At 51.9% G+C, this 24478-nt stretch overlaps 1 protein-coding gene across 2 annotated transcripts in view; it reads left to right on the top strand.

The window, feature by feature from the left end:
- The window catches only part of LOC139268987 (proline dehydrogenase 1, mitochondrial-like), a 45818-nt gene extending 22373 nt beyond the window's left edge, over positions 1–23445 (top strand). For both annotated transcript variants that reach the window (XM_070887903.1, XM_070887904.1), the window contains 12 exons: positions 3745–3779; positions 6336–6485; positions 7068–7132; positions 7946–8062; positions 11415–11494; positions 13445–13526; positions 15046–15138; positions 16411–16557; positions 17454–17629; positions 18528–18626; positions 19878–19966; positions 20574–23445. In XM_070887903.1, the coding sequence (XP_070744004.1) occupies positions 3745–3779; positions 6336–6485; positions 7068–7132; positions 7946–8062; positions 11415–11494; positions 13445–13526; positions 15046–15138; positions 16411–16557; positions 17454–17629; positions 18528–18626; positions 19878–19966; positions 20574–20761 (1321 nt within the window). In that variant the 3' untranslated portion in view covers positions 20762–23445. The remainder of the gene's footprint in view (positions 1–3744; positions 3780–6335; positions 6486–7067; positions 7133–7945; positions 8063–11414; positions 11495–13444; positions 13527–15045; positions 15139–16410; positions 16558–17453; positions 17630–18527; positions 18627–19877; positions 19967–20573) is intronic.
- Positions 23446–24478: the final 1033 nt, after the last annotated feature.

The following is a 24478-nucleotide window of genomic DNA, read 5'->3' as shown; positions in this document are numbered from 1 at the left end:
GTGGGGTGGAGGGGGTGCTGTGCGTATGTGTGTGGGGGGGGGGGTGGGAGGATGTGTGTGTGTTGTGGGGGGGTGGGAGGGTGTTGTGTGGGGGGAGGGGTGGGGCGTGCGGAAGGGAGGGTGGGTGGAGGTGTGTGTGGAGAGGGGGGGGGAGGCTGGAAAGAGGCACCCCTGCTCTCCTTCGATCATTGAGTGCCCCCATCCCATGCTCCTCCATCCTTTGCCACGCTGCCCACCCCCCTCCATCCCTGTTGCCACGCTCCCCCACACCCCCATTTCCGTTGCCACGCCCCTCCCCCCCCGGTTGCCACGCCCCTCCCCCCCCGGTTGCCACGCCCCTCCCCCCCCGGTTGCCACGCCCCTCCCCCCCGGTTGCCACGCCCTCCCCCCGGTTGCCACGCCTTCTTCCCCCCCTCCCCCCCCCGGTTGCCACGCCCCTCCCCCCCGGTTGCCCACACCCCTCCCCCCCCCGGTTGCCACGCCCCTCCCCCCCCCCCGGTTGCCACGCCCCTCCCCCCGGTTGCCACGCCCCCACCCGTTCGCCACGTCGCCCAGCCCCCCCCCCCGTCGCCACGCCGGCCCTCCCCCCGTCGCCACGCCGGCCCTCCCGGCCCGCTCCCTCCCCCCCGTCGCCACGCTCCCCCTCCCCCCCCGTCGCCACGCTCCCCTCCCCCCCGTCGCCACGCTCCCCTCCCCCCCCCCGTCGCCACGCTCCCCTCCCCCCCGTCGCCACGCTCCCCTCCCCCCCGTCGCCACGCTCCCCTCCCCCCCGTCGCCACGCTCCCCTCCCCCCGTCGCCACGCTCCCCTCCCCCCAACGCTTTGCCATGCTCCTCTCTCCTCCCCCCCAACGCTTTGCCACGCTCCTCCTCCCCCCTCCCCCCTCCCACCCCTTGCCACGCTCCCCCTCCCCCCCACCCCTTGCCACGCTCTCCCTCCCCCCCTCCACCCCTTGCCACGCGTCCCCTCCCCCCCACCCCTTGCCACGTGCCACGCTGTCCCCTCCCCCCTTTGCCACGCTCCCCCCTCCCCCCTTGCCACGCTCCCCCCCTTGCCATGCTCCCCCCTCCCCCTCCCCCCCACCCCTTGCCACGCTACCCCTCCCCCCCACCCCTTGCCACGCCCCCCCTCCCCCCCCACGCCACGCTCCCCCTCCCCCCACCCCTTGCCACGCTCCCCCTCCCCCCCACCCCTTGCCATGCTCCCCCTCCCCCCCACCCCTTGCCACGCTCCCCTCCCCCCCCACCCCTTGCCACGCTCCCCCTCCCCCCCCACCCCTTGTCACGTTCCCCCTCCCCCCCACCCCTTGCCACGCTCCCCCTCCCCCCCCACCCCTTGCCACGCTCCCCCTCCCCCCCCACCCCTTGTCACGTTCCCCCTCCCCCCCACCCCTTGCCACGCTCCCCCTCCCCCCCCACCCCTTGTCACGTTCCCCTCCCCCCACCCCCCACCCCTTGCCATGCTCCCCCTCCCCCCCCACCCCCTTTCCACGCTCCCCTCCCCCCCCACCCCTTGTCACGTTCCCCCTCCCCCCCACCCCTTGCCACGCTCCCCCTCCCCCCCCCACCCCTTGCCACGCTCCCCCCTCCCCCCCCACCCCTTGCCACGCTCCCCCCTCCCCCCCCACCCCTTGCCACGCTCCCCCTCCCCCCCCACCCCTTGCCACGCTCCCCCTCCCCCCCCCACCCCTTGCCACGCTCCCCCTCCCCCCCCACCCCTTGCCACGCTCCCCCTCCCCCCCCACCCCTTGCCACGCTCCCCCTCCCCCCCCCACCCCTTGCCACGCTCCCCCTCCCCCCCACCCCTTGCCACGCTCCCCCCCACCCCCCACCCCTTGCCATGCTCCCCCTCCCCCCCCCACCCCTTGCCACGCTCCCCCTCCCCCCCCACCCCTTGTCACGTTCCCCCTCCCCCCCCACCCCTTGCCACGCTCCCCCTCCCCCCCCACCCCTTGCCACGCTCCCCCTCCCCCCCCACCCCTTGCCACGCTCCCCCTCCCCCCCCACCCCTTGCCACGCTCCCCCTCCCCCCCCACCCCTTGCCACGCTCCCCCTCCCCCCCCACCCCTTGCCACGCTCCCCCTCCCCCCCCACCCCTTGCCACGCTCCCCTCCCCCCCCACCCCTTGCCACGCTCCCCCTCCCCCCCCCACCCCTTGCCACGCTCCCCCTCCCCCCCACCCCTTGCCACGCTCCCCCTCCCCCCCCCCCACCCCTTGCCACGCTCCCCCCCCCCCACCCCTTGCCATGCTCCCCCCCACCCCTTGCCACGCTCCGCCTCCCCCCACCCCTTGCCACGCTCCCCCTCCCCCCACCCCTTGCCACGCTCCCCCTCCCCCCCACCCCTTGCCACGCTCCCCCTCCCCCCCCACCCCTTGCCACGCTCCCCCTCCCCCCCCACCCCTTGCCACGCTCCCCCTCCCCCCCCACCCCTTGCCACGCTCCCCCTCCCCCCCCACCCCTTGCCACGCTCCCCCTCACCCCCCACCCCTTGCCACGCTCCCCCTCCCCCCCCACCCCTTGCCACGCTCCCCCTCCCCCCCCCACCCCTTGCCACGCTCCCCCTCCCCCCCACCCCTTGCCACGCTCCCCCTCCCCCCCCACCCCTTGCCACGCTCCCCCTCCCCCCCACCCCTTGCCACGCTCCCCCTCCCCCCCCACCCCTTGCCACGCTCCCCCCTCCCCCCCACCCCTTGCCACGCTCCCCCTCCCCCCCCCACCCCTTGCCACGCTCCCCCTCCCCCCCACCCCTTGCCACGCTCCCCCTCCCCCCCCACCCCTTGCCACGCTCCCCCTCCCCCCACCCCTTGCCACGCTCCCCCTCCCCCCCTCCACCCCTTGCCACGCTCCCCCTCCCCCCCTCCACCCCTTGCCACGCTCCCCCTTCCCCCCTCCACCCCTTGCCACGCGCCACGCTCCCCCCTCCCCACCCCTTGCCACGCTTCCCCCCCCTCCCACCCCTCCTCTTCCCCCTCCCACCCCTCCTCTTCCCCCTCCCACCCCTCCTCTTCCCCCTCCCACCCCTCCTCTTCCCCCTCCCACCCCTCCTCTTCCCCCTCCCACCCCTCCTCTTCCCCCTCCCACCCCTCCTCTTCCCCCTCCCACCCCTCCTCTTCCCCCTCCCCAGGTACCCACGCTCCCCCAGCTCCCCCGAGCCATTGCGCTGGCGTGCATGCTCCAACACGCCTGCACAACGCTGCCGGCACTGAGAAGAAGGCATGATCCCTAGCCCCGCCCCCCTGCAGGCTGTGATCGGCTTGCTCCTCCCCAGGGAGACTACGCTGCACCACGCCATGGTCCAGGAGGACCGGAGAATTGCTGCAGAATATTCCGGCGCATCTTCGAGCCCAGGCCGGTCACGTAAGTCTCGGAGGTGCGCCATTTTCACCAGATGCTGAAACTTGTATAATAAAACAATGCATTCCCTTGTCTGTGCTGAACTCTCTTCTTCCCTTCCCTATACTACAGCATGTCAACTTCTTGGCAAGTATCAATAGCTCTCAATGGTTTAACATAGCATAATTAGAGCTAGTTTGACCACTCTACCCGCCCTGCCTGCTATGTGATGGCCATCCTTCCCCGTGAGGCTGTGCAATGTTCACTCTTCCCTCTTTTCCTCTCTACCACCCCCACTCCGAGCGACTGTATTACATACTTCCTTCTCGTCACCTTCTGGGTTCCCTGTTCGATTTTTGTCCTTATTTTCATGCGTCGTTGCCAATTTCAATTTTTTGCTTTGTTCTGCAGGTCATGCGAGTCTCTGGCAGGGAAAGAAGTGGCAGGTAAGCCCTAACCTTTGCAGCTTGCTTGTGTTTTACAGTGGGGTTGGGTTTGGACGGGTTTAGGGCTGGGGACTCGAGGAGGAAACTTGCGATAAAATCCCGAAACCGAGTCGTGTTTTCCAAGACAATGGCTTATTATCTGCACGAAAGCAAAATGCTGCGGATGCTGGAAATCGGAAATAAAAACACAACGTGCTGGAAATTCTCGGCAGGTCAGGCAGCATCTGTGAAGCGAGAAACAAAGTTAATGTGTCGGGTCGATAAGCTTTCACCAGAAATGGCTGCTTATCCGTCTCTGTCCTTCATTGACATCTGAAGCTTCCTGTCCCGAGATTATTTGCAGTTATGTTTTTAATTGCAGGATGGATTTGATAGATAATCTACTTCCTCTCAGACCTGCTGGTCCTCGGAGTTTGTACGCCCTTCCCACCCCCTGATGCCTACCAGTGTAGTGTGCTTTCACCTGATGCCTCCGTGGTTTTAGATGGTGAATAGCTGCGCCATACACACATAGAGGGCCGCAAGTCGGCACTGGTGACCCGAGTTTAGGGAGGGGGATAGAAATCAGCCAGAGTTCTTGTTTCTAACTCACATTAATAAGAATAGAAGCGGGAGTTGGCCATTTGGCCTGTCAAGCCTGCTCCGCCATTCAGTAAGAGCAAGGCTGATCTGCATCAACACCACTTTCCCGCCCTATCCTCACATCCCTTTATTCCCTCAGTGCCCAAAAATGTATCGATCTCAACCTTGAATATATTCAACGACTGAGCATCCACAGCCCTCTGGGGTAGAGAATTCCAAAGATTCACAACCCTCCGGGTGAAGAAATTTCTCCTCATCTCTGTCCTAAATGGCCGGCCCCTTATTCTGAGACTGTGACCCCCCCTCCATCTAGACTCTCCAGCCAGGGGAAACAGCCTCTCAGCATTTACCTCTAAGAATGTTAACCTGTGGAATTCTCTACCGCAGAGAGTTGTTGATGCCAGTTTGTTAGATATATTCAAGAGGGAGTTAAATATGGTCCTTGCAGCTAAAGGGATCAAGGGATATGGAGAGAAAGCAGGAAAGGGGTACTGAGGTGAATGATCAGCCATGATTTTATGAATAGCGGTGCAGGCTTGAAGGGCTGAATTGCCTACTCCTGCACATATTTTCTATGTTTCTAATGTTATACATTTTAATGAGATCAGCTCTCATTCTGCTAAACTCCAGAGAAAGCAGGCCCATTCTACTCAGTCTCATAGGTCAGCCCTCTCATCCCAGGAATCAATCTTGTGAACCTTTGTTGTATTCCCTCTAAGGGATGGTATATTCTTCCTTGGGTAAGGAAATCAGCATTGTGCCCAGTATTCCAGGTGTGGCGGTATGGTCTCACTAAAGCCCTATATAATTTCAGCAAGACTTCTTACTCCTGTACTCCAACTCCCCCCCCTCCCCTTACAATATAGGCTAACGTATCATTTGCTTTCCAAATGGTTTACTGTACCTGCATGTGATGCTTGTTGGAAAGTGCATATTTGGGAATCGGGCACCGCTGAAGTTGCTGGTGGTCGCAATATCTGCCAATGCTGACTCCTTAAGCTCGTGCACAAAGTTTGTCCGCTGGAGTGAGCTGCCGGCAAATGGCTGCCCCTGTGAAACTATAGCTCAGTCAGCACCTCAGGAGAGTGGGAGGGTTTGTAGATCACTCAGTGCTGCCGCCAGTGTGACCCCAGCAAGTTCGGAGAAACAAACTGTGGTATCTTCACAGAGCACAAGCACACACAGCTTCCAACATGGCAAGCAGCTCTCTCTCGGAAGCCTCTGGAATCTGCCTGGTTCTGTTTATTATTAACTCTGCAGTTGCAGTACACAATACCTCCACATCCACAGTGTGGAGCTACAAACATTACAAGCTTACAGACATTACACAAACCATGCTCTTTCAAAGAAAAAAAATGATTTTGAAAGAGATCTCTAACTCACTTAATGCTGCCCCGCCTGGTTGGGCACATTGTTGTTTGTAAGTGAACAAGTTTATCTGCATAGTGCCGGGACGTCTTGCATTCCATTCCATGTAAATAAGCCAGTCTCCGCCAGCACTGCAGTTCTCGTGCTGTAGTTGGTTTGAATGCCCCTGGGATATGGTGGAGAAAAAATTCAAAGCACAGATAGGGAAGGGTAGGAAAACGATTGCTGGGTTCTGACCCCTGATCACTCTACAGTGACTCCTGCTGACTGAAGGCAGTGTTGGGCTTGGCTGTGATGCCCATGTGTTCAAATAGCCTGCCAGCAGTTGAGGCTGGTACATGGATGAAGTATGGTCGATGCCTCTGGAACCCACAACCCAACAAGAATCTGTATCTTTAGGGGATTGGGGGTGGGGGGGGAGGGAAGGGAGAGTAAAGAAGAGGATATTAGGGGAAAAAAACCATTTGATATAAAATTAATTACTGGCTGATTGTGATGGCTTGCAATAGTCATTTGTCAATTCGGCCCAGGCACTTCCTGTCTTGCTTGCACTGCTTCCGATAGTATTTCCAGAATATTCTATTGAACTGTTTCTTATCTCTGCAGAAAACACTCGGAGAGAGAAGAAATTTAGGCCTCATCGGCGATTCGGAGACCGCAGAGAAAATGTCTTTAGTGCTCGGACGTACTTCTACGCCGATGAGTCCAAGTGTGACCAATACATGGAGACCTTCTTGAGATGTATCGCAGCATCTGGTATGAATCCATTTTGTTGGGTCCTGTTGGTACTATAATGAACGGTGAGGGGCTCCGTGTGAGTATACTATGGTGGTTTTATATCTTCTGGCTATTAAATGTCTTTTGATTGAGCCTGTGACACCAGCCAGGTTGGACTTCTCTCTTCAGGATTGGTGAGTGGCAGGTTATACAGTCATTGCTGGCAGTGAATGTGCTGTTGCTCACTGACCTTTTCTCACTTTTCAGTGGTGCCATCAGCACTGTTGTTGAATGGATGGGTTACCCCTCTCCCGGCACTATATACGGTGTTGATTGGGTGGATTACTCCTGCCCTTGGCACTATACACAGTGTTGATTGGGTGGGTTACTGCTGCCCTTGGCACTATACACAATGTTGATTGGGTGGGTTACTCCTGCCCTGACACTATACACAGTGTTGATTGGGTGGGTTACCCCTGACACTATACACAGCTTTGATTGGGTGGGTTACCCCAGGCATTATACACAGTGTTGATTGGGCTTTTGGTGTGGTGTTCAGTGACACAGGAGTGCCAGGTTTAATTTCTGATGATTCTTAATCTCTCTTAATGTCCCTTGCAGGTGGCAGTTCCGAGGATGGATTTGCTGCCATCAAGCTCACGGCACTGGGGAGACCACAGTTTCTGGTAGGATTGCAGTTTTGTTTCTGACAATTGTAGGGCTGAGAGACCAGAGATTAATGATCTGATTATGGGAGGGTGTGTGTTGTGGAAGAGTGATCAAACTGCAAGAACATGTTAATGAATTGTAATGAACTAATCAACCATAATGGTGATGAAAAGTGTTCTAGTGACGGATTGTGCTCTTTGAAGGCAGCACAGGCCAGCCCACACTGCGATATGTATGCGCACTCGGTCCGTGCAGTAGAGCTGTGTGGTGGCTGATGTGCAACGGCCACTACAAGTTTAAAAAAAAAATCCACGCACAGGCATCTTCCTGTATAGTTCCCGACCTGGAATATCGGGTCCTCCATTGGAACACTTGTGAACTCATCCCTTTTCGGCATGGAAGCAAATCATCCTCGTTTCGAGGGACTGCCTGTGACGATGATGATGATCTTTGAAGGTGAGGGGGTATTTGTGTGTCTCATTGTGATAGTAGCAGGTACTGTCTACATTTTACTTTTGAGCCTGACTTTTTTTTCTAATATCCCACCCTGAAGAGTAAGTGGACAGAATCCCACCTACCTCGGGATAATGCACCTGAATTGAAATTGTGAGGTGTTCATGTCAGCGCCATGTTTTTCTGACTCCTCCTTTAGCTGACTGGTTAGTGATTGGTTGTTTGGTCTCGGGCGGTCCTGGGTTCTCGGGGAGGGTGGGAGCTGCTTTGACTCTGGGGTTAGTTGCTGGGTGATCCTAGGATCTGGGATTGACCTGAGTCTGGCGCGCTCTTGTCAGTGATCTGCAACCCTTGTGCTTTTCCTCTTGTCCTTGCAGCTGCAGTTCTCCGAGGTGCTGGTTAAATGGCGTGGTTTTTTTCGGCAGCTTGCTGCTGAGCAGGGAAAGGCTGGCCAGGCTGCTGTGGACACAAAGCTGGATTTGGAACGGCTGCAGGTGAGTTGTGTGGCTGTCGGTGGTGTGCGGGCACTGGGTGGGGTGGAGAAAGAGGCAGACCAGATACCATCAGCTGCACCACACTGCAGTGATAAATTACTTGGACCATGATGAGTATTAAGGTTATGGTCGCATAGTGGTTATGTTACTGGACTAGTAATCCAGAGGCCTGGACTAATGATCCGGAGACATGAGTACAAATCCCACCACGGCAGCTGGGGAATTTAAATTCAGTTACTAAAAAGCTACTGTCAGTAACGACTACCAGATTGCTGTTAAAAACCCGTCTGGTTCATTAATGCCCTTCAGGGAAGGGAATCTGCTGTCCTTATCCAGTCTCGCCTATATGTGACTCCAGACCCACAGCAATGTGGTTGACTCTTAACTGCCCTCTGAAATGGTCTAGCAAGCCACTCCGTTGTACCAATCTGCTACAAAAAAGTATCCCTAACAGCACTGTGAGAGCAGCGGTTCGCAAAGGCGACTTGCCACCATCTTCTCGAGCAATTCGAATCATCGAATGGTTACGGCACAGAAGGAAGCCATTCGGCCCATCGAGCCTGTGCTGGCTCTCTGCAAGAACACTTCAGCTAGTCCCACTTCCCCGTTCTTTCCCCGTAGCCTTGCAGACTTTTTTCCTTCAGGTACTTATCCAATTTCCTTTTGAAAGTCACGATTGAATCTGCCTCCACCACCCTTTCAGGCAGTGCGTTCCAGACCCTTCCCACTCGCCACATGTCGCCTTTTGGTTCTTCTGCCAATCACCTTAAATCTGTGTCCTCTGGTTCTCGACCCTTCTGCCAATGGGAACAGTTTCTCTTCATCTACTGTGTCTCGACCCCACATGATTTTGAACACCTCTATTAAATCTCCTCTCAACCTGCCCTGCTTCAAGGAGAACAGCCCCAGCTTCTCCAGTCTATCCACATAACTGAAGTCCCTCATCCCTGGAACCATTCTTGTAAATCTTTTCTGCATCCTCTCTAAAGCCTTCACATTCATCCTAAAGTGCAGTGCCCAGAATTGGATACCATACTCCAGTTGAAGCCAAACCAATGTTTGATAAAGGTTCATCATAACGTCCCTGCTTTTATACTCTATGCCTCTATGAAGCCCAGGATCCCATAAGCTTTTTTAACCGCTTTCTCAACCTGCCCTGCCACCTTGGTTTGTGCACATATACCCCCAGGTGTCTCTGTTCATGCAACCCCCCTTTAGAATTATACCCTTTAGTTTACCAAAATGTATCACTTAGCACTTTTCTGAGTTAAATTTCATCTGTCCACCCATTCCACCAGCTTGTCTTCGTCCTCGTTGAAGTCTATCACTATTCTCCTCACTGTTCACTTTTGTGTCATCTGCAAATTATGAAATTATGCCCTGTGCACCCAAGTCTAAGTGATTCATTTATATAAAGAAAAGCAGTGGCCCTAGTACTGACTCCTGGGGAACAAAACTGTGTACCTTCCTCCAGGCCGCTAAATAAGCATTCACATCCACTCTCACTTAGCCAATTTTGTATCCAGGCTGCCATTGTTCCTTTTATTCCATGGGCTTCAACGTTGCTGGCACGCCCGTTACGTGGCACTTTATCAAACGTCTTTTGGATGTCCATGTACATCACATCAACTGCACTGCCCTCAGCAACCCTTAGTTAAACATGATTTGCCTTTAACACATCCGTGCTGGCTTTCCTTAATTAATCTACACTTGTCCAAGTGACTGTTGGGGGCTAAAATTCATTATCGCCCCATATGGGGGCGGTAGCAATTGGGAAGCGAAGGTTTCACCCTTTTTAAAAAAAAAAAAAAAAAAAAATTCAGTTTACCACACCCGGAAGGAAGTGGAGCGCTAAATCAAGCGCTCCCTTTCCTCCTTGACACGCTAACGGGACGGACACCTCCGCAGCGCTGCCCACTGGGCCGTGTAGCACTGCCGCGTCCGAGGGGCCTTTCTCTCACTTAAAGGGAAGGGCCCACGCTGCAGACTGGGCGACTGAGAAAGGGACCTACCTGGACCATCATGGAGCGGGGTGCCACGTGATCAGCCCGACACTCGAGCAGAGCGCCGGGCTTGAGCGATCGAGGCCAGGACCCTGCGAAGAATACAACAAAAATCAAGCTGTGTTTTTATTTTCCGTCGGCCACCTTGCCTTTAACCATCGGCCTGGTAGCAGCCGGCCGCTCGATCTGCCCCTCCTGCATCTGCCGGTGTTTTTGCCCGGCACTGCTGCAGGGGGGCAGAAGTGAGTTTCGGGGCAGGGGCGATGCGCACGGCGATGGCGTCACGATTGCCGGGCGCAGGAGATGGGGGCGCAAAGCCGTAGCGCCACCACTAAACTCCCGTTCAACGGGCGCTAAATGAATTGAATTTCTAGCCCAAAATTTTGGCCCGGATTATCGTTTCTAAAAGCTTCCCCACTAACGAGGTAAAACTGACTGGCCTGTAGTTGCTGGGTTTATCCTTGCAGCCTTTTTTGAACAAGGGTGTATGATTTGCAATTCTACAGTCCTCTGGGAGCATCCCTGTATCCAAGGAAGTTCGGAAGATTATGGACAGTACCTCTGCAAGTTCCATCTTTACTTCCCTCCGCGTCCTATCTGGTCCTGGTGATGGGCAATAAATACAGGCCTTGCCAGCGACGCATTCATCCCATGAGCGAAATTTTTAAAAAAAATGAACAGTCGGATACAATTTCGCCACTGTGCTTGTTTTCGTTATTCACTGTGGGCCCAACAATTCTGGGGCTACGCCTTGCCCTCATAGAGTGGACAACCAGGGAGAGACATAAATAGTACAAAAGCAAAATACTGCGGATGCTGAAATCTGAAATAAAAACAGAAAATGCCGGAAATCTCAGCGGGTCAGGCAGCATTTCTTGGAGAGAAGCAGAGTTAACGTTTCGGGTCGATGACACTTCGTCAGAACTGGCGAATGTTCAAAATGAACAAGTTCTTAAGGAGCACTGAGAGGGGGAGGGGTGGAAAGAACAAAAGGGAAGGTCTGTGATAGGGTGGAAGGCAGGAGAGATTAGAGAGACAAAAAGGATGATGGGCCGACTTGAGATGGGCCGACCTATGAAACTTGCACAGAACATTCCAGAGAAGGAATGGTGTGGTGCCAACCCCCTTTGTGTAAATGCCCCTGTTGCCAGGATTTGGAAAAAGCTCAAAACTGAGGGAAGACTAATGGCAATAAATGCCAACCTTGCTGATTTTCCCACAGTGGTGTGGATTTCAGGGTGTTTGCCGTGTATTAAGGAGAGGAAGTGAAGCCTTGGTCTGGTGAGAGGAGTGTCTCCGTTCTCTACACTGCATTATATTCAAAACCATCTCTTTGTTCCGTACCACAGGAGAGCTTGGCTAGATTTGGCATCGCTACCTTGGAAGAGATCACCCACATGTTCACTGGAGAGAAAATTGGACTGTCTGGGTAAGCATCTGGTTCAATCAGATTTCTGTGCATGGGTGTGGCGCTGTTTACTGACATGTTCTGCTTCTCTGGAATGTTCTGAGCAAGTTTCACAGGTCGTGACCCAGCAGTGTTGACATCGCGTTCATTATGCAGAGCCACAAGGGCGATTTCTGATACACACACACACACACACACACCGCTTTTCAAGTGTAGGAGGAGGTGTAGTGCGTGAGTGAGCTTTATCAATCAGCCACGTGAGGCAGCCTCCCATGTAAAGAGGTATCCTCTGCCAATCAGAATCCAGGAATTCTGTTAAGGAGGTGCTCAGTTGCACCACTCCTGCATATGTGCCCTCCCTCCCCTACTCCTAACTGCTCACCCATTGTCTAGGGTTACTTGCTGAATCGTTTGGAGGACACCATGCATTCACGAGTCACATCAGCTCTGCTGCTTGTACCTGTTGATCACCACTGGATCCTTGCATTACTGCAAGATTTCTAAAATTTTTATAAAAGATTCTTAATATACCACTTAGTACACCCAGGAAAGGCAAGGCTGTTGTGAGAGCTTGTGTGACGAGCAGTATTTAAATGGTTCAGATTTTGCTGTCAAAATAGCAGCAATTTTAATGGCGTCGCCGTTATTAAGGTGCAAATCATCCAGTAGCTTGTGGTGAGGAAGAGCTTCTCCGTGAATTGCAAATCGACAAACGTTGCTGGATGATTTGTGCCGCTCTGCCGTTGGCCTCGAAAACGGCAACTCTCCCTCAACCTCCCCGTGAGTTTCATGGCATTTCTGCTTTTGCACATTAATTACCAATTAAATGTGTCACAGGAAGTTAGGGCTGCTACTTAACAGCTTAAGCGTGAGAAAATTTGTGTTCCTGCAATGCCACTCAACCTCTCTGACCCAGAAAGGGAACAATCGGCACTGTGGCATCTCGTTGCTGCAGGTAGTAAATTGTTGGAGATTTTTTTTTTAATTATTAATTTTAAATTTTCACTTTTTTTTCTTTCTTGTCTGTTCTGTCTCCTTTTTTTCCCTCTTAATCCAATCTTTTCTTTCCCTCTCTATGTCTCATTCTGTAATGATTTGACTCTAGTTCATCTTATTTCCTTCTCCGTCATTCCTCTGTCTCTATCTCAATTCTTGAATCTCATTGGTTCAGGAGATAGACTGTTGGCCCCATTGTTCATCCAGGAACCAGATGCCCTGTTGCCCTCGTTATCAGCTCGCAGTTCCCAGCACATTACAGGGCAAGAACTTGAACGGTGAGAGGAAAAGTCTAACTAACAGGGCCCCCCGCGAGGCACCCCAATCCAACAAATTCTGGGCCATTGTGCCCCCCCCTCATTAAAAAAAGCTTGTTGATGGCTCACAGGGTGTATCCAATGACTTGTTGTTCCATACAGACCAGCTAGGTCCCAGGTTCTGTTCCAGGTTTGTGCTGAGTTAGCTGATCGTGGCCAAGGCAGTCCTGGGATTACAATTAGCCAGTGTGCTCTTGAGCCAGGGAATGGTAAAACCAGCCAGGATTCCCGCTCCTGAACATTGTTCAGCGACCCCTGCTGGAGAGTACTGGTTGTGCACGTCACGAGCGAGGATAGGATGGGGAGCGAATTTAGTTTCCTGCATTGCTCAGTAGTCTGATGACATTCGCTGTCCAGATTCGCACAAGAAGAGCGACCACTTGGGCGAAGTATTGAGGACTGTTTGTGTTTGCGGAATTGTATCCTAGCAACAGTAAGTGCCTGCAAAAGGAGAACGAAGAAAGTTTACGTAGGCAGGAGGTAGAAAAAGACGCTGAGAGTAGTAAAATGGCATCCGGTGCTGATTACCGATTCACGTGTCCCGTGGGGGATCGCAGACACGTGTGTGCACACTTTTGGATTGCGGGTCAGATTGCTGACACGGGCATGTCCTGTATCATATTACTGACCCTTGTTTGCCCTTTCTCCTTGTTTACAGCACTGTAGACCTGCTGGACTGGAACAATCTGATCGACAACCGGACCAAAGTTGCCAAGCTCTTTGTAGTTCCAAATCTGCAGGTACGGAGCCTTAACTCACCGTGAGCACTGTATAGGCTGGACTGTCGGAGTGAGGCACCTGTGTACAACTGATGTGAAGTATGGGATATCTGTACAACTGATGTGAAGTGTGGGCTGTTTGTTTACAACTGATGTGAAGTATGGGGTATATGTGTATAAATGACGGGAGTGTGGGATATACAGCAACTCTCGATTATCCGGGTCCCTCGGGGATTGGGCTATGCCGTGTAAATGATTTCTCTGTTAGAGCGAGTTGACATTACAGTAAATGCTTACAGTGCTGCAGGTGTGCTCTAACCAATAGCTGTAGCATATCTTCTAATCCTTGAGTTCAGGTCTTCTAGATCTAAAGACCATTAGGCTCGCTGATTACTTGCTGTAACTGTTCATGGCATTTTAATGAATTATGAGAGGCAGTGGGCCTGTGTGCGAGCAGCAGCGGGAGCTGAGGCAAGGCAGAGCGCTTAAAAGCAAGGCTCAACAGGCAACGTTCGAAAGGAACATCAGAGTTTCAAAGTGACGTCACACACACGGAATTTTAAATGCCATTGCAACAGTTTCCCGTTGCATCCGTGTGCGGATAATCGAGAGTTGCCTGTATGTGTATAAATGACGGGAGTGTGGGATATCTGTGTATAAATCTTTGAGCTGAGGGAAAAATCTGAACTATGTGTTTTTACCCAAGCTGTATTGGATGGTTTCTGTAGTGAAGTTCTTTATTTTTGTCCGCATGGTGCTCGCTGGAGGGTTTTGACACAAGGGACAGCAGTGGGTTCTCTATGCTATACATGCAAAGTAAAGCCCCCTTCGCGCTGTTTGATGAAGCACTCCAGTGTTTGGTTAGATATGAAGTAAAGCTCCCTATTGCATCACTTGGATTTCTCGTACTCGCCATCTTCTAGCTCACGTAAGGTTACCAGCTAGTCTAAATGAAGGGTAGTTTTGTGTTTATAGGCCCATTCTCACTATGAACTGCACTGAGGCTACCCAAACTGATTCCACCTAGAACACATTTCATCAGTCTGGGCAGGATTCAGAACTAAGTTCCAGAGGAGAGAGGCCAGTATCAATCCTATTGTTAAAGGGGGTTCAAGTCCCTGCATGGCTTTGCCTCTAACCTCTTCTAGCCCTCCAACCCTCGGTGAACTCTGGGTTCCTCCAACTTTGACCTCTTGGCATCCTCCGCTTGATTCGCTCCACAATTGTCAGCCGTTCCTTCACAGAGAGTCCAGGCCCCAAGCTCTGCAATTCCCCCTCCTCCATTCCTCCTTTTAAGATGCTCCTTAACACCTTCCTCTTTGACCAAGCATTCGGTCACTTGTCCTAAAGTCTCTTTGGCTCGGTGTCAATTTTTTCTGCAGCGCCTCGGGACGTTTTGCTACGTTAAAGGTGTTACTTAAATGCAAATTGTTTTAGTGCACCATCACTGCAGATGCCGTGGATTGTACAAGACCGCGTGCCCGTGGCACATGAAGGCTGGGGACGGGCTGGAGTAATGGCTGTTTGTGGTTTGTTGCAGACAGGCGAGATTGAGCCACTGCTCCAGCAGTTCACCGAGGAGGAGGAGCTGCAGATGAAAAGGATGCTGCAGAGAATGGATATCCTGGCGAAGGTAGGAGAGGCTCTGCCAACGCCAGCGCAAACTCCGTGATTGAAAGTGTTTTACAGTGGGACAGGGGCGCTCGCAGCTCACCTGAATGGCAATGCCCTCGATTCCCAGACGCTGCTGTGTTTCTCCTGCACAGAAATCTTCTTTCCAACCCGGCTTGAACCCTTCCGTAGGCGTTCAGTCAGCAAACCAGTTGCCACTATTTGTATGAATTTAGTTGCCAGTTCCAAGATGAAGCAGTCAAAGACATTGTATCATAGATATTTACAGCACAGAAGGAGTTAATTTGGCCCATCGTGTTCGCGTCAGCCGACCAAGAGCTATCCAGCCTAATCCCACTTTCCAGCTCTTGGTCCGTAGCCCTGTAGGTTACGGCACTTTAAGTGCACATCCAAGTATCTTTTAAATGTGGTGAGGGTTTCTGCCTCTACCACCCGTTCAGGCAGTGAGTTCCAGATCCCCACCACCCTCTGGGTGAAGACATTTCCCCTCGTATCTCCTCTAAACCTCCCCCCAATTACATTAAATCTATGCCCCTTGGTTGTTGACCCCCTCTGCCAAGGGAAACAGGTCCTTCCTATCCATTCTAGCTAGGCCCCTCATAATTTTATACACCTCAATCAGGTCTCCCCTCAGCCTCCTCGGTTCCAAAGAAAACAGACCCAGCATCTCCAATCTTTCCTCATCGCCAAAATTCTCCAGTCCAGGCAACATTCTTGTAAATCTCCTCTGTACCCTCTCTAATGCAATCACACTTTTCCTGTAATGTGGTGACTGGAACTGCACACAGTACTCCAGTTGCGGCCTAACCAGTGTTTTATACAGTTCAAGCATAACATCCTTGCTCTTGTATTCTATGCCTCAACTAATAAAATGGCATCTTAACCACCTTATCTACCTGGCCTGCTATCTTCAGGGATCTGTGGACCTGCACTCCAAGGTCCTTTTGTTCCTCTACATTTTTCAGTATTGTACCATTTAATGTGTATTCCCTTGCCTTGTTAGACTTTTAAATGCATTACCTCACACTTATCTGGATTGAATTCCATTTGCCACTGTTCTGCACACCTGACCAGTTGATTGATCTCTTCCTGCAGTCCGCAGCTTTCTTCTTCATTGTCGACTACACAGCCGATTTTAGTGTCATCTGCATGACTGCACTGTGGCGACAGTAATGTTTGGGCTTTATTTGTGCTGAGGGAAGCGTAGAGGTGTTGCAGCCCTGTTGGTTTGGGCCTAAAACAGTAACTTGTTATCATTCCCACCCCCCTACAGAAAGCCCTGGAGAAGGGGGTCTGCCTTATGGTTGACGCCGAGCAGACCTATTTCCAACCAGCTATCAGCAGACTTACCCTGGAGATGCAGCGGAAATTCAACACCGAGAAGCCCGTCATCTTCAATACCTACCAGTGCTACCTCAAGGTAAGGCTAGACGCTGCACTCCCTGCGGGGGGGGGGGGGGGGTTCTGTGACTGCTGCCTCCTGAGCAGATCTTTCCAAGTCCGTTCTGAGGGGACCGCACGGTCTTTGTGCAAGGATGATCACACTGAGTGTAAGTACCTGAGGGCCGACCGGGCCAATGGAGCTGTAGCTCAGCGTTTGGCAGCATCTTTGGGAGAAGAGAAAGACTTGCATTTATATAGCACCCGGCATGACCACAGGCTGCCCCCAAAGCGCTTTACAGTCAATCAAATACTTTTGAAGTGTAGTCACTGTTGTAGGAAACGCGGCAGCTATTTTGTGCACAGCAAGCCCCCACAAACGGCAAGAAATATTGGTCAGGATACCGGGGTGAACCCGCCCCCCCCGGCTCGTCTTCAAAATAGTGATGTGGGATCTTTCACGTTGAACATGAGGACAGACTGGGCCTCGGTTTAGCATCTCATCCAAAAGACAGCACCTCCCAATAGTGCAGTGCTCCTTCAGTACTGCCCAGAAGTGTCGGCCTAGATTGTATGCGCAAGCCCTGGAGTGTGACTGGAACCTACAGTCCGAGTCAAGTGCGTTACCGACTGCTCCCCACCGGCTGACGCCTGGGAAGGGAGATAAATTACACAAGACGGAGGTCAAAGCATTCCCGAGGTAGCGTGTTGAAAGTCTGTGGTCGGAGTAACTTGATGAGGGCAGCGTGTGCTTTTCATGTGTGCCAATGTCTGCAATGCTCGTGTGTAATCGAGCCCTGAACGGCATTCTCTGTAGACAGCTGACATCGGCCGACTCTGTCGCTGAACTGCTGTCCAGTGCCTCTTCAAAGCTGCACTGATTACCAGTGACGAGGCGGCCTCTGATGCTTTTTCCCTTTTCTTCCCCCTCCCCAGGATGCTTATGATAATGTGTCAGTGGATGTGGAGCTGGCCCGCCGGGAAAACTGGTACTTTGGGGCAAAGCTGGTGAGGGGGGCATACATGGCCCAGGAGCGGAAACGTGCCAAGGAAATTGGATACGAGGATCCCATCAACAAAACCTATGAGGATACGAATGTCATGTATCACAGGTAGAGATTCTTTTTATAACTGCTAGAGGAATGAAGGGAGCTTGCTTATGGCTGTGCAGAGAGGGACGTCTGTATCTCTCTAAATTGCAGTTGCACAAGGCGATGTGGTGGGGCGGGGGGTGAAATTCACCATAACTGCCCTAGCTGGTATGGGATGGGGGTGGTCTTGTTTATAATTGCACAGGTCAGGGGGAATTGCGTCTGTAGCCAAATAATTGTATTTCCTGCTTGGCTTGGCAGCTCCCTGTGGAATTTATTGACTGTTGTGTGAATGAACTTGTCCGTTTTCAGGCAGGGAGTTCGGTTGAGAGTTCACAACTCTGGGGCAAGTTCGTCTGCACTGCCAAACCTTCCGGCTGGGCTGTGGCTTGGTAAACTCGACATATCGTCTGAGGGAAAAAAAACAACATATAAGCCAGCTCCTGACATGACACTGCCAGGATGATAACAGTCTTCTCTTGTTAGGCATCCCTCGGAGTTGAGGATGACAGTGGCACAACAAATGCACACATGGCGAGGCGGGCGGGGGGGGGTTGTGGATAACATGGATTTATGCCCATCTCCCATGCTGCCCCCACCCCCAAATACTTGGCGTCAGATAAATGAATACCGAGATCTGATGTTTCCTCAGGAGGCTGTTGGAGGGGGCTTCCCACCACACACCTCCGAGTGGAATAGGCCGCAGCCCCAGCACAGCTTGGTTACTACCTGAGGTTATTTGTGAACCTTAAGTTGGACCTGAAAGTCACAACTAACAACCATAGGTGATTTACGCCTGGCCTGCAAGTTCCTGGTGGACTGGGTGCTTATTTTTCCTGTTGTCTGTGTGTCAGGCGGGTGAGTGCTGAGGGCCCCCTGGCTTTCTGCAGTTCCTGATCATCTGCTGTTGTCATTTCAGGTGCTTGGATTACATCCTGGACGAAATCAAAGTGAACATGAAGGCCAACGTGATGGTGGCCTCACACAATGAGCGAACCGTCTCGTATGCAATGCAGAGGTAAGGAGGAAACGTGAGGCCATGCATTTCGAATGTGATTCTGGGATAAGGGAGATTATTGCATTGCCACCGTTTATACACCCCATCACAGGTGGGGGTTAAGGTGTAGATGGAGCATTGTTTGGGTAGTCAGTATGTTAGATACATCACATGTTGTTTGATAACACTCCTGTGAAGCACCTTGGGACATTTTACTACATTAAAGCTGCTATATAAATACAAGTTGTTGTTTCTTCCTCCTTTTCGTCCTTCTTACTCCTCTCTCCTCCTCCTCCTCTCTCTCTCTCTCCTCCTCCTCCTCCTCCTCCTCCTCCTCCTCCTCCTCCTCCTCCTCCTCCCTCTCTCTCTCTCTCTCTCTCTCTCTCTCTCATCTCTATCTCTATCTCTATCTCTCTCTCTCTCTCTCTATCTCTCTCTCTATCTCTCTCTCCTTCTCTCTCTCTCTCTCTCTCTCCCTCTCTCTCTCCTTCTCTCTCTCTCGCTCCCCCTCCTCCTCCTTTCCTGGGGAAGGGTTAATGGTTTTAAAAATTAGTGGTGTGAGGGACTATTTTTTTCTTTAAAAACAAAAGCTGTTATTTGTTTTAAAGCACTCTTTCTTCCCACCCCCACCTTTCACTGGACCTTGTTGTCACATGGATTCAAGAACAACCCCACACAGTTTGAACATTGTATTTGTGCCTGGCATGAATTTACATCCATCAGAGAGGCATGTACTTGGGCAATTGCTAAGCTTGTCCAATCAGATTGGCTTTGGCTTCCCTCTAGTTGCATGAGCGGAGTGCCTCCTGGCTCCCATGTCACTCCAGATATGAAAGTTACTGAAGATCACTAGCGACACATCTAGTCAGTTCTTTGCTGCCACTGGAAGGGGGGAGCGGCACGAGCGAGAGTGAGTGCTGGAGACGGTTTGTCCTGTTGCTACGCCCCAGTGTACCCCTTAGCCAAATGTAAAGGGATTGTTCTTGCTCTATTTAAGCTGTAGATTTTCTCCCGGTTTAATATTCATGTTCATGGGACGCTCGATGCCTTGGATTGTAAAACATCACCACCTGCGCCCTTGACCTTGGTTGTGTAATCCATAACCGAGGCTTTTATGAGTAGAGGGGATCTGTTGAGATTGTAACCCGACTCTCGCACACCACTGTCCCTATTCTTTCTGCCCATCGCGTGCCAAAATTAATTTAACCTTGAGATGTGCTGGTATGAAATGCTGTTCATTTAATTGCGAACCCCCTGTTCTTTCCCTCACAGAATGCACGAACTTGGCCTCCATCCATCATCAAAGAAAATCTACTTTGGCCAATTGCTGGGCATGTCTGATCAGATCAGCTTCCCTCTCGGTACGTGAGCTAGAAACAAATGATCCTACACAAACTGCTGGGTAACATAACCTCGTAATGAGTCCAGTGTCCTGCCGATATTCTGCTGCCAGGATCGTGACTCACTTCAGGGTCACTCCAGGCAGTGGGAGACTTCCTTTTCCTGTGTTTGGCGAGTCGCCACGTTGGATCCTAATCTCTATTGTGTTTCCCACTTCCTGGGATATATTCCAGAAATGTTAAATCCATTGGGGTTGTAGAAGATAATTTATGGGAGATTGTGGCACAACCTAAAAGGTATTTTTTTCAAAATTAAAAAACAAATTGGGCATTTGTGTCTTTAAAGATCCTGGGAGATGTGGGCTGGGTTTAGCTCTCTGGCCAGGCCCAGTCAGTGGGAAACTGTGATGGACCTAATTGGTAACCCCTTCCCCCCCACCCCGCCCTGCCGCCCCCACCATCCCCACATTACATGCTGGAGGATTTGAGACCTGGTCAGAACTCTTTGTTTCAAATTCTAGGTTTTAAGAATTAGTTGACCCTGTAGTATCTGGAATAATGTGACATGGACTTGATCAGGGATTCGTGTTTTTTAATAGGCTAACCCTCTTTCTTCTATCTCTCCCAGGCCAGGCTGGGTACTCAGTGTACAAGTATGTCCCCTATGGTCCAGTGGAGGAGGTTTTGCCCTACCTGTCGAGACGTGCGCAGGAAAACCGTGGCATGGTGGCGGGAACCCTGCGGGAGCGGCAACTCCTGTGGAACGAGCTGATGCGCAGGATCTCGAAGGGGGAACTGTTCAAGCCCGTGTATTAGAGGGATCCGTGCAGGCTTGGGCCTGGCAGTCAGGTTTCAGGAGAGACCATTGTGGAGGGGGAGGGGGGAGGAGTCTCTGTATGTCGCTGCACAAAGCACTTTAATAGTGTGGGGGAGGGAGTGCTCTCCTGTGACTCGATTCGGGCTATTCAAAGCTTTGGGGACTGGCGTTGCCCCTCAACCAAGGTATTAAGGAAAAATAATTCTGCTTGGTGGGCCTTCAGTATCTGAGCCACCATTGGGCTTTGTCCTTTCTCCTGTGCCGTGCGATTGTCTGGCCCTTTCCATTCACCAACTCTCAACCCCATCCAAAGCCCATTGCATATGTTGATATTTTGAACAGACAGCTATTTAATTTTTTTAAATCCTGACTGGTGTTATGAGAGGGAGGGAGGGGAGGGGGGGGGGGGTGGTTCCACGGATAGTCTCCTGCTCATTTCCCGTAATTTTGGCGCAAGAGCCACGGGGAAATGTCGCAGACACTCTGCCCACCATATTTCTAGGGTTTCCATTGCTGAAGAGCTAAAGTTAGGTCGGACAAACAGGAAACCTCCCGTGGAAATTACTCCCCCCCCCCCCCCCCCTCCCCCCTCCCCCCTCTGTCTCCTCGCGTAGGTTGGTAACACACCAACTGCGCTTAGCAATGCAAAAATCCATTCTTCAATGTTTTTTTTTAAAGTGGCAATAGCAGGGCGAATAGTTTATTGCCTCAGTCTCATGCAGGCTCCTCTCCCTGATGGCCGTAGCCCGATACCTTCCTTCGGACAGCTGGGGAGGAGCATGGGGAGGGGAGGCTCCGCCGTTTCGCAGAAGGATTTCCACGTCCTTATTGCTCTGCTGCTGTTTGAGAGCCAGGACCAGAGGCTGTGCAGAATGAGACCTGTATCACGGATTGGACGCTATGTAAATCTCGCATGCTCTCTGCCACTGAGCCATGTGAGCTAAATACTCCATTTGGAGCATGCTTGCTTGATTTTGACAGTATATTTACATGTGGATATATTAATAACGACTGCAGTTATAGAGCACTGATGAGGGTGGTGCTCAAACTGTTGACCTCAAACTGTCAGCTTTGGAAGTGGACTGAATAATTTTCAATTTTAACTTTCTCATTTGTAAAATGCAAATTAGACCTATTGTGTTATGTGACTTATCAGAGTTTTGATATCTGACCTCAGAAGGTACGACACTGCAATACGCACAAATAGATGAGCTAGTGTTTGTCTCCAGGCTGTTATCCCATGCGCACACTCTACAGCTGCTGGGCCGACCTGATTAAAAGCACTTTGCAATATTTTAATCACGCACATCTGAACCATTTTTAGTCAATCTGCAGCACCCTACTTTAAATGGGGATGTTGGACTTTGCCACTGTACTGTGTAATGTGCACAGAACTACCCCACGTAGGTCGTTTAGTTAGAGATTGCTCTAACCAGCTCTCCGAGGTGTCTTGGTTGCTGAGACAACAATGGGGGGAAAAAAGTGGGCTCTTTTTTGGTGATTGTGGTGGGAGAAACAGTCCATTCCCATTTTGGACTCCAGTAGTCCCAACAGATACTCGCATTGTTGAATAATGCCCCCTCTACGTTATCCCATCACGCATTTCATGGTCAAATATATGAAAGTCAGTAAAACGCTGTGCCTGGCCTGGGAATGCCTGGTGGGATAGCAGGTCTTGGATGCCCCCTCTCTGTGATCCAGCAATGTGCCTTGCCCTCAGTCTGAGAAGACTGTCCACTCCCCATATTGGGCATCCTGTGGCCTTGTATGAGTGACACTGATTGTTTGGCGCCAGATTAAGGAAGGACCTCGTTGCAGGCGGCAGAGAGAAGAGGGATTCTTCTCGAATGGGTAGTGAGTGCGGGAGGCAGGCCTGATCAATACAGGACCACTGTGGCGCTGCTGTTTAGTTGGATGTCGAACAGTTGCTGTTACTTTCTCTCTTCTGTCTCAGGAAGGTGAGATGATGCTTGTTCCCAATTTTTTAAGGGGGCGCGGGCATTGCGTTTGCTGCAGATGTTCATGGAAATCATGAATTGGATTGTGCCCGGTTTTACGAGGAGTCGGGAGATTTGTGCGTGACGGGAGAGATCAATTAATGGGCACAAGCCATTGGCGCTGAAATGCCGGGCGGCACCTGATGTTGGGGTGAAAGTGAGCTTTACATTTCAGAGGATTTGTAATGATCATTTGAAAGGTTTGGGAATGTGCTGTGAGACGGGAGGAAAGGGGCGCGTGATTCAGCAAGCCTGAAATAAGAGGGGCAGAACGAGCTTCTGAAATGTAGGACTCTTGCCGCTCCTTTAGAAAAGTCTCTGCCATTGCGAGCCCACTGCGGGTTTTTGCCTCTTGAATGTCTGCGGAGCTGTTGGGAAGTGTCCCCTTTTCTTGGGAGTGCCCGAGCCATTCGAAGCGAGGGTTGAGCACATGTTGGAACTGCTAATGTGGCAGTGCCACGTGTCAGCCCCACAATGAGCAAGCAACCGGAGAGGTCACTGTGCCGACTGAAGTTTCAGATTAAGGTTATCGGGGGAAGATGGGGAGAGTATCTGGGTCTGTGTAGGGACCCTGATGCCAAGGGGTTTGTTTTAACTTGTTTGGAAGGTTTTATTGTGTTCTCTACTGATTTATCTTTTGTGGGTTCCGTCCTGTCTCAAGTTTTCAATAAATATATTTGTGTATAGATTGGTTACAGTATGCGTCTTTTTTTTTCAATGTTTAAATCAACCAAGTGTGTCTGATTGAACCCATCACTGTGCTCGAGTCTCCCAGGCTACTGAGCAGTCCAAAATAAATGCTGCAAATATACAGCAGGTCCCTCGATGCCTGAAAAGGACAAATGATTGTGTCCATTCTGATGTCCAACAGAAATATTGTATCGTTTTCAGATGGTGATGGCTCTGCTAAGTATTTTTGTCCTATTTCAGTTTCCCACCCTGACCCCTTTGTGTAAATCCACACATGTAACCTGTGTTTGCCCGGTGGGAGGTTGTCTAAGTGCAGAGAACTTAGATGCAGGTTAGCAAGAACCAAGGGTGCTGCTGGCTTCTAACCGCACAGCTGATCGGCACAGAGCACTGGTAAACATCCCAATATTAATCGAGGAAAAACTGGAAACGCACGACAGGTCAGTCAGAATTTGTGTAAAGAGAAAAGACAGCTTTACGTAGTGGGTTTGTACTCTTCATCACAGCATTGATAAGAATCCTGCTGGTTATTGACCTAGGACTAATCTGCCACTTAGGGCAATGATTAAGCTTATCTCGTGCCAAGTGGGAAAAATCCCAGCTCTGGAGGCTGATCCATCCTTCCAGGTCCTATTGTTGATCCAAGCTGGGTTGTCAATTCTTGACCGTGCCCTGGGTACTGTGGACTGACTAGCTCGGGTATCTGTTATCTGTTCTGCCACACACAATCAGCCCAATTTTGTACCTTTGATCCAATTCGACCCTTTTTTTAAAAAAAAACTCCCTTCCTTGCCCCGCTCCCATGGAAAATATCCCACCAGTTGGTCATTAAATAAGTTAGTGTGGCCTGGGCTGCTCTTGCCAGGCCTCGATAGTCCATCCATTCATTTTAATTGCAGGCCAGGGAGCGAAAAATTGAAAAAGTTCCAACTTGTCTGCTTGAGGAACTCCCTTGAGCAACACGTGAACAGCACAACATGCCATAAAGTGAGGAGATTAGCACCATCTCTGAACCATAGCATAGGCATA

The sequence above is a fragment of the Pristiophorus japonicus genome, chromosome 8, assembly GCF_044704955.1.
Source record: "Pristiophorus japonicus isolate sPriJap1 chromosome 8, sPriJap1.hap1, whole genome shotgun sequence".
Taxonomy (NCBI): Eukaryota; Metazoa; Chordata; class Chondrichthyes; family Pristiophoridae; genus Pristiophorus; species Pristiophorus japonicus.
This window is presented reverse-complemented; position numbering and strand designations above follow the sequence as displayed.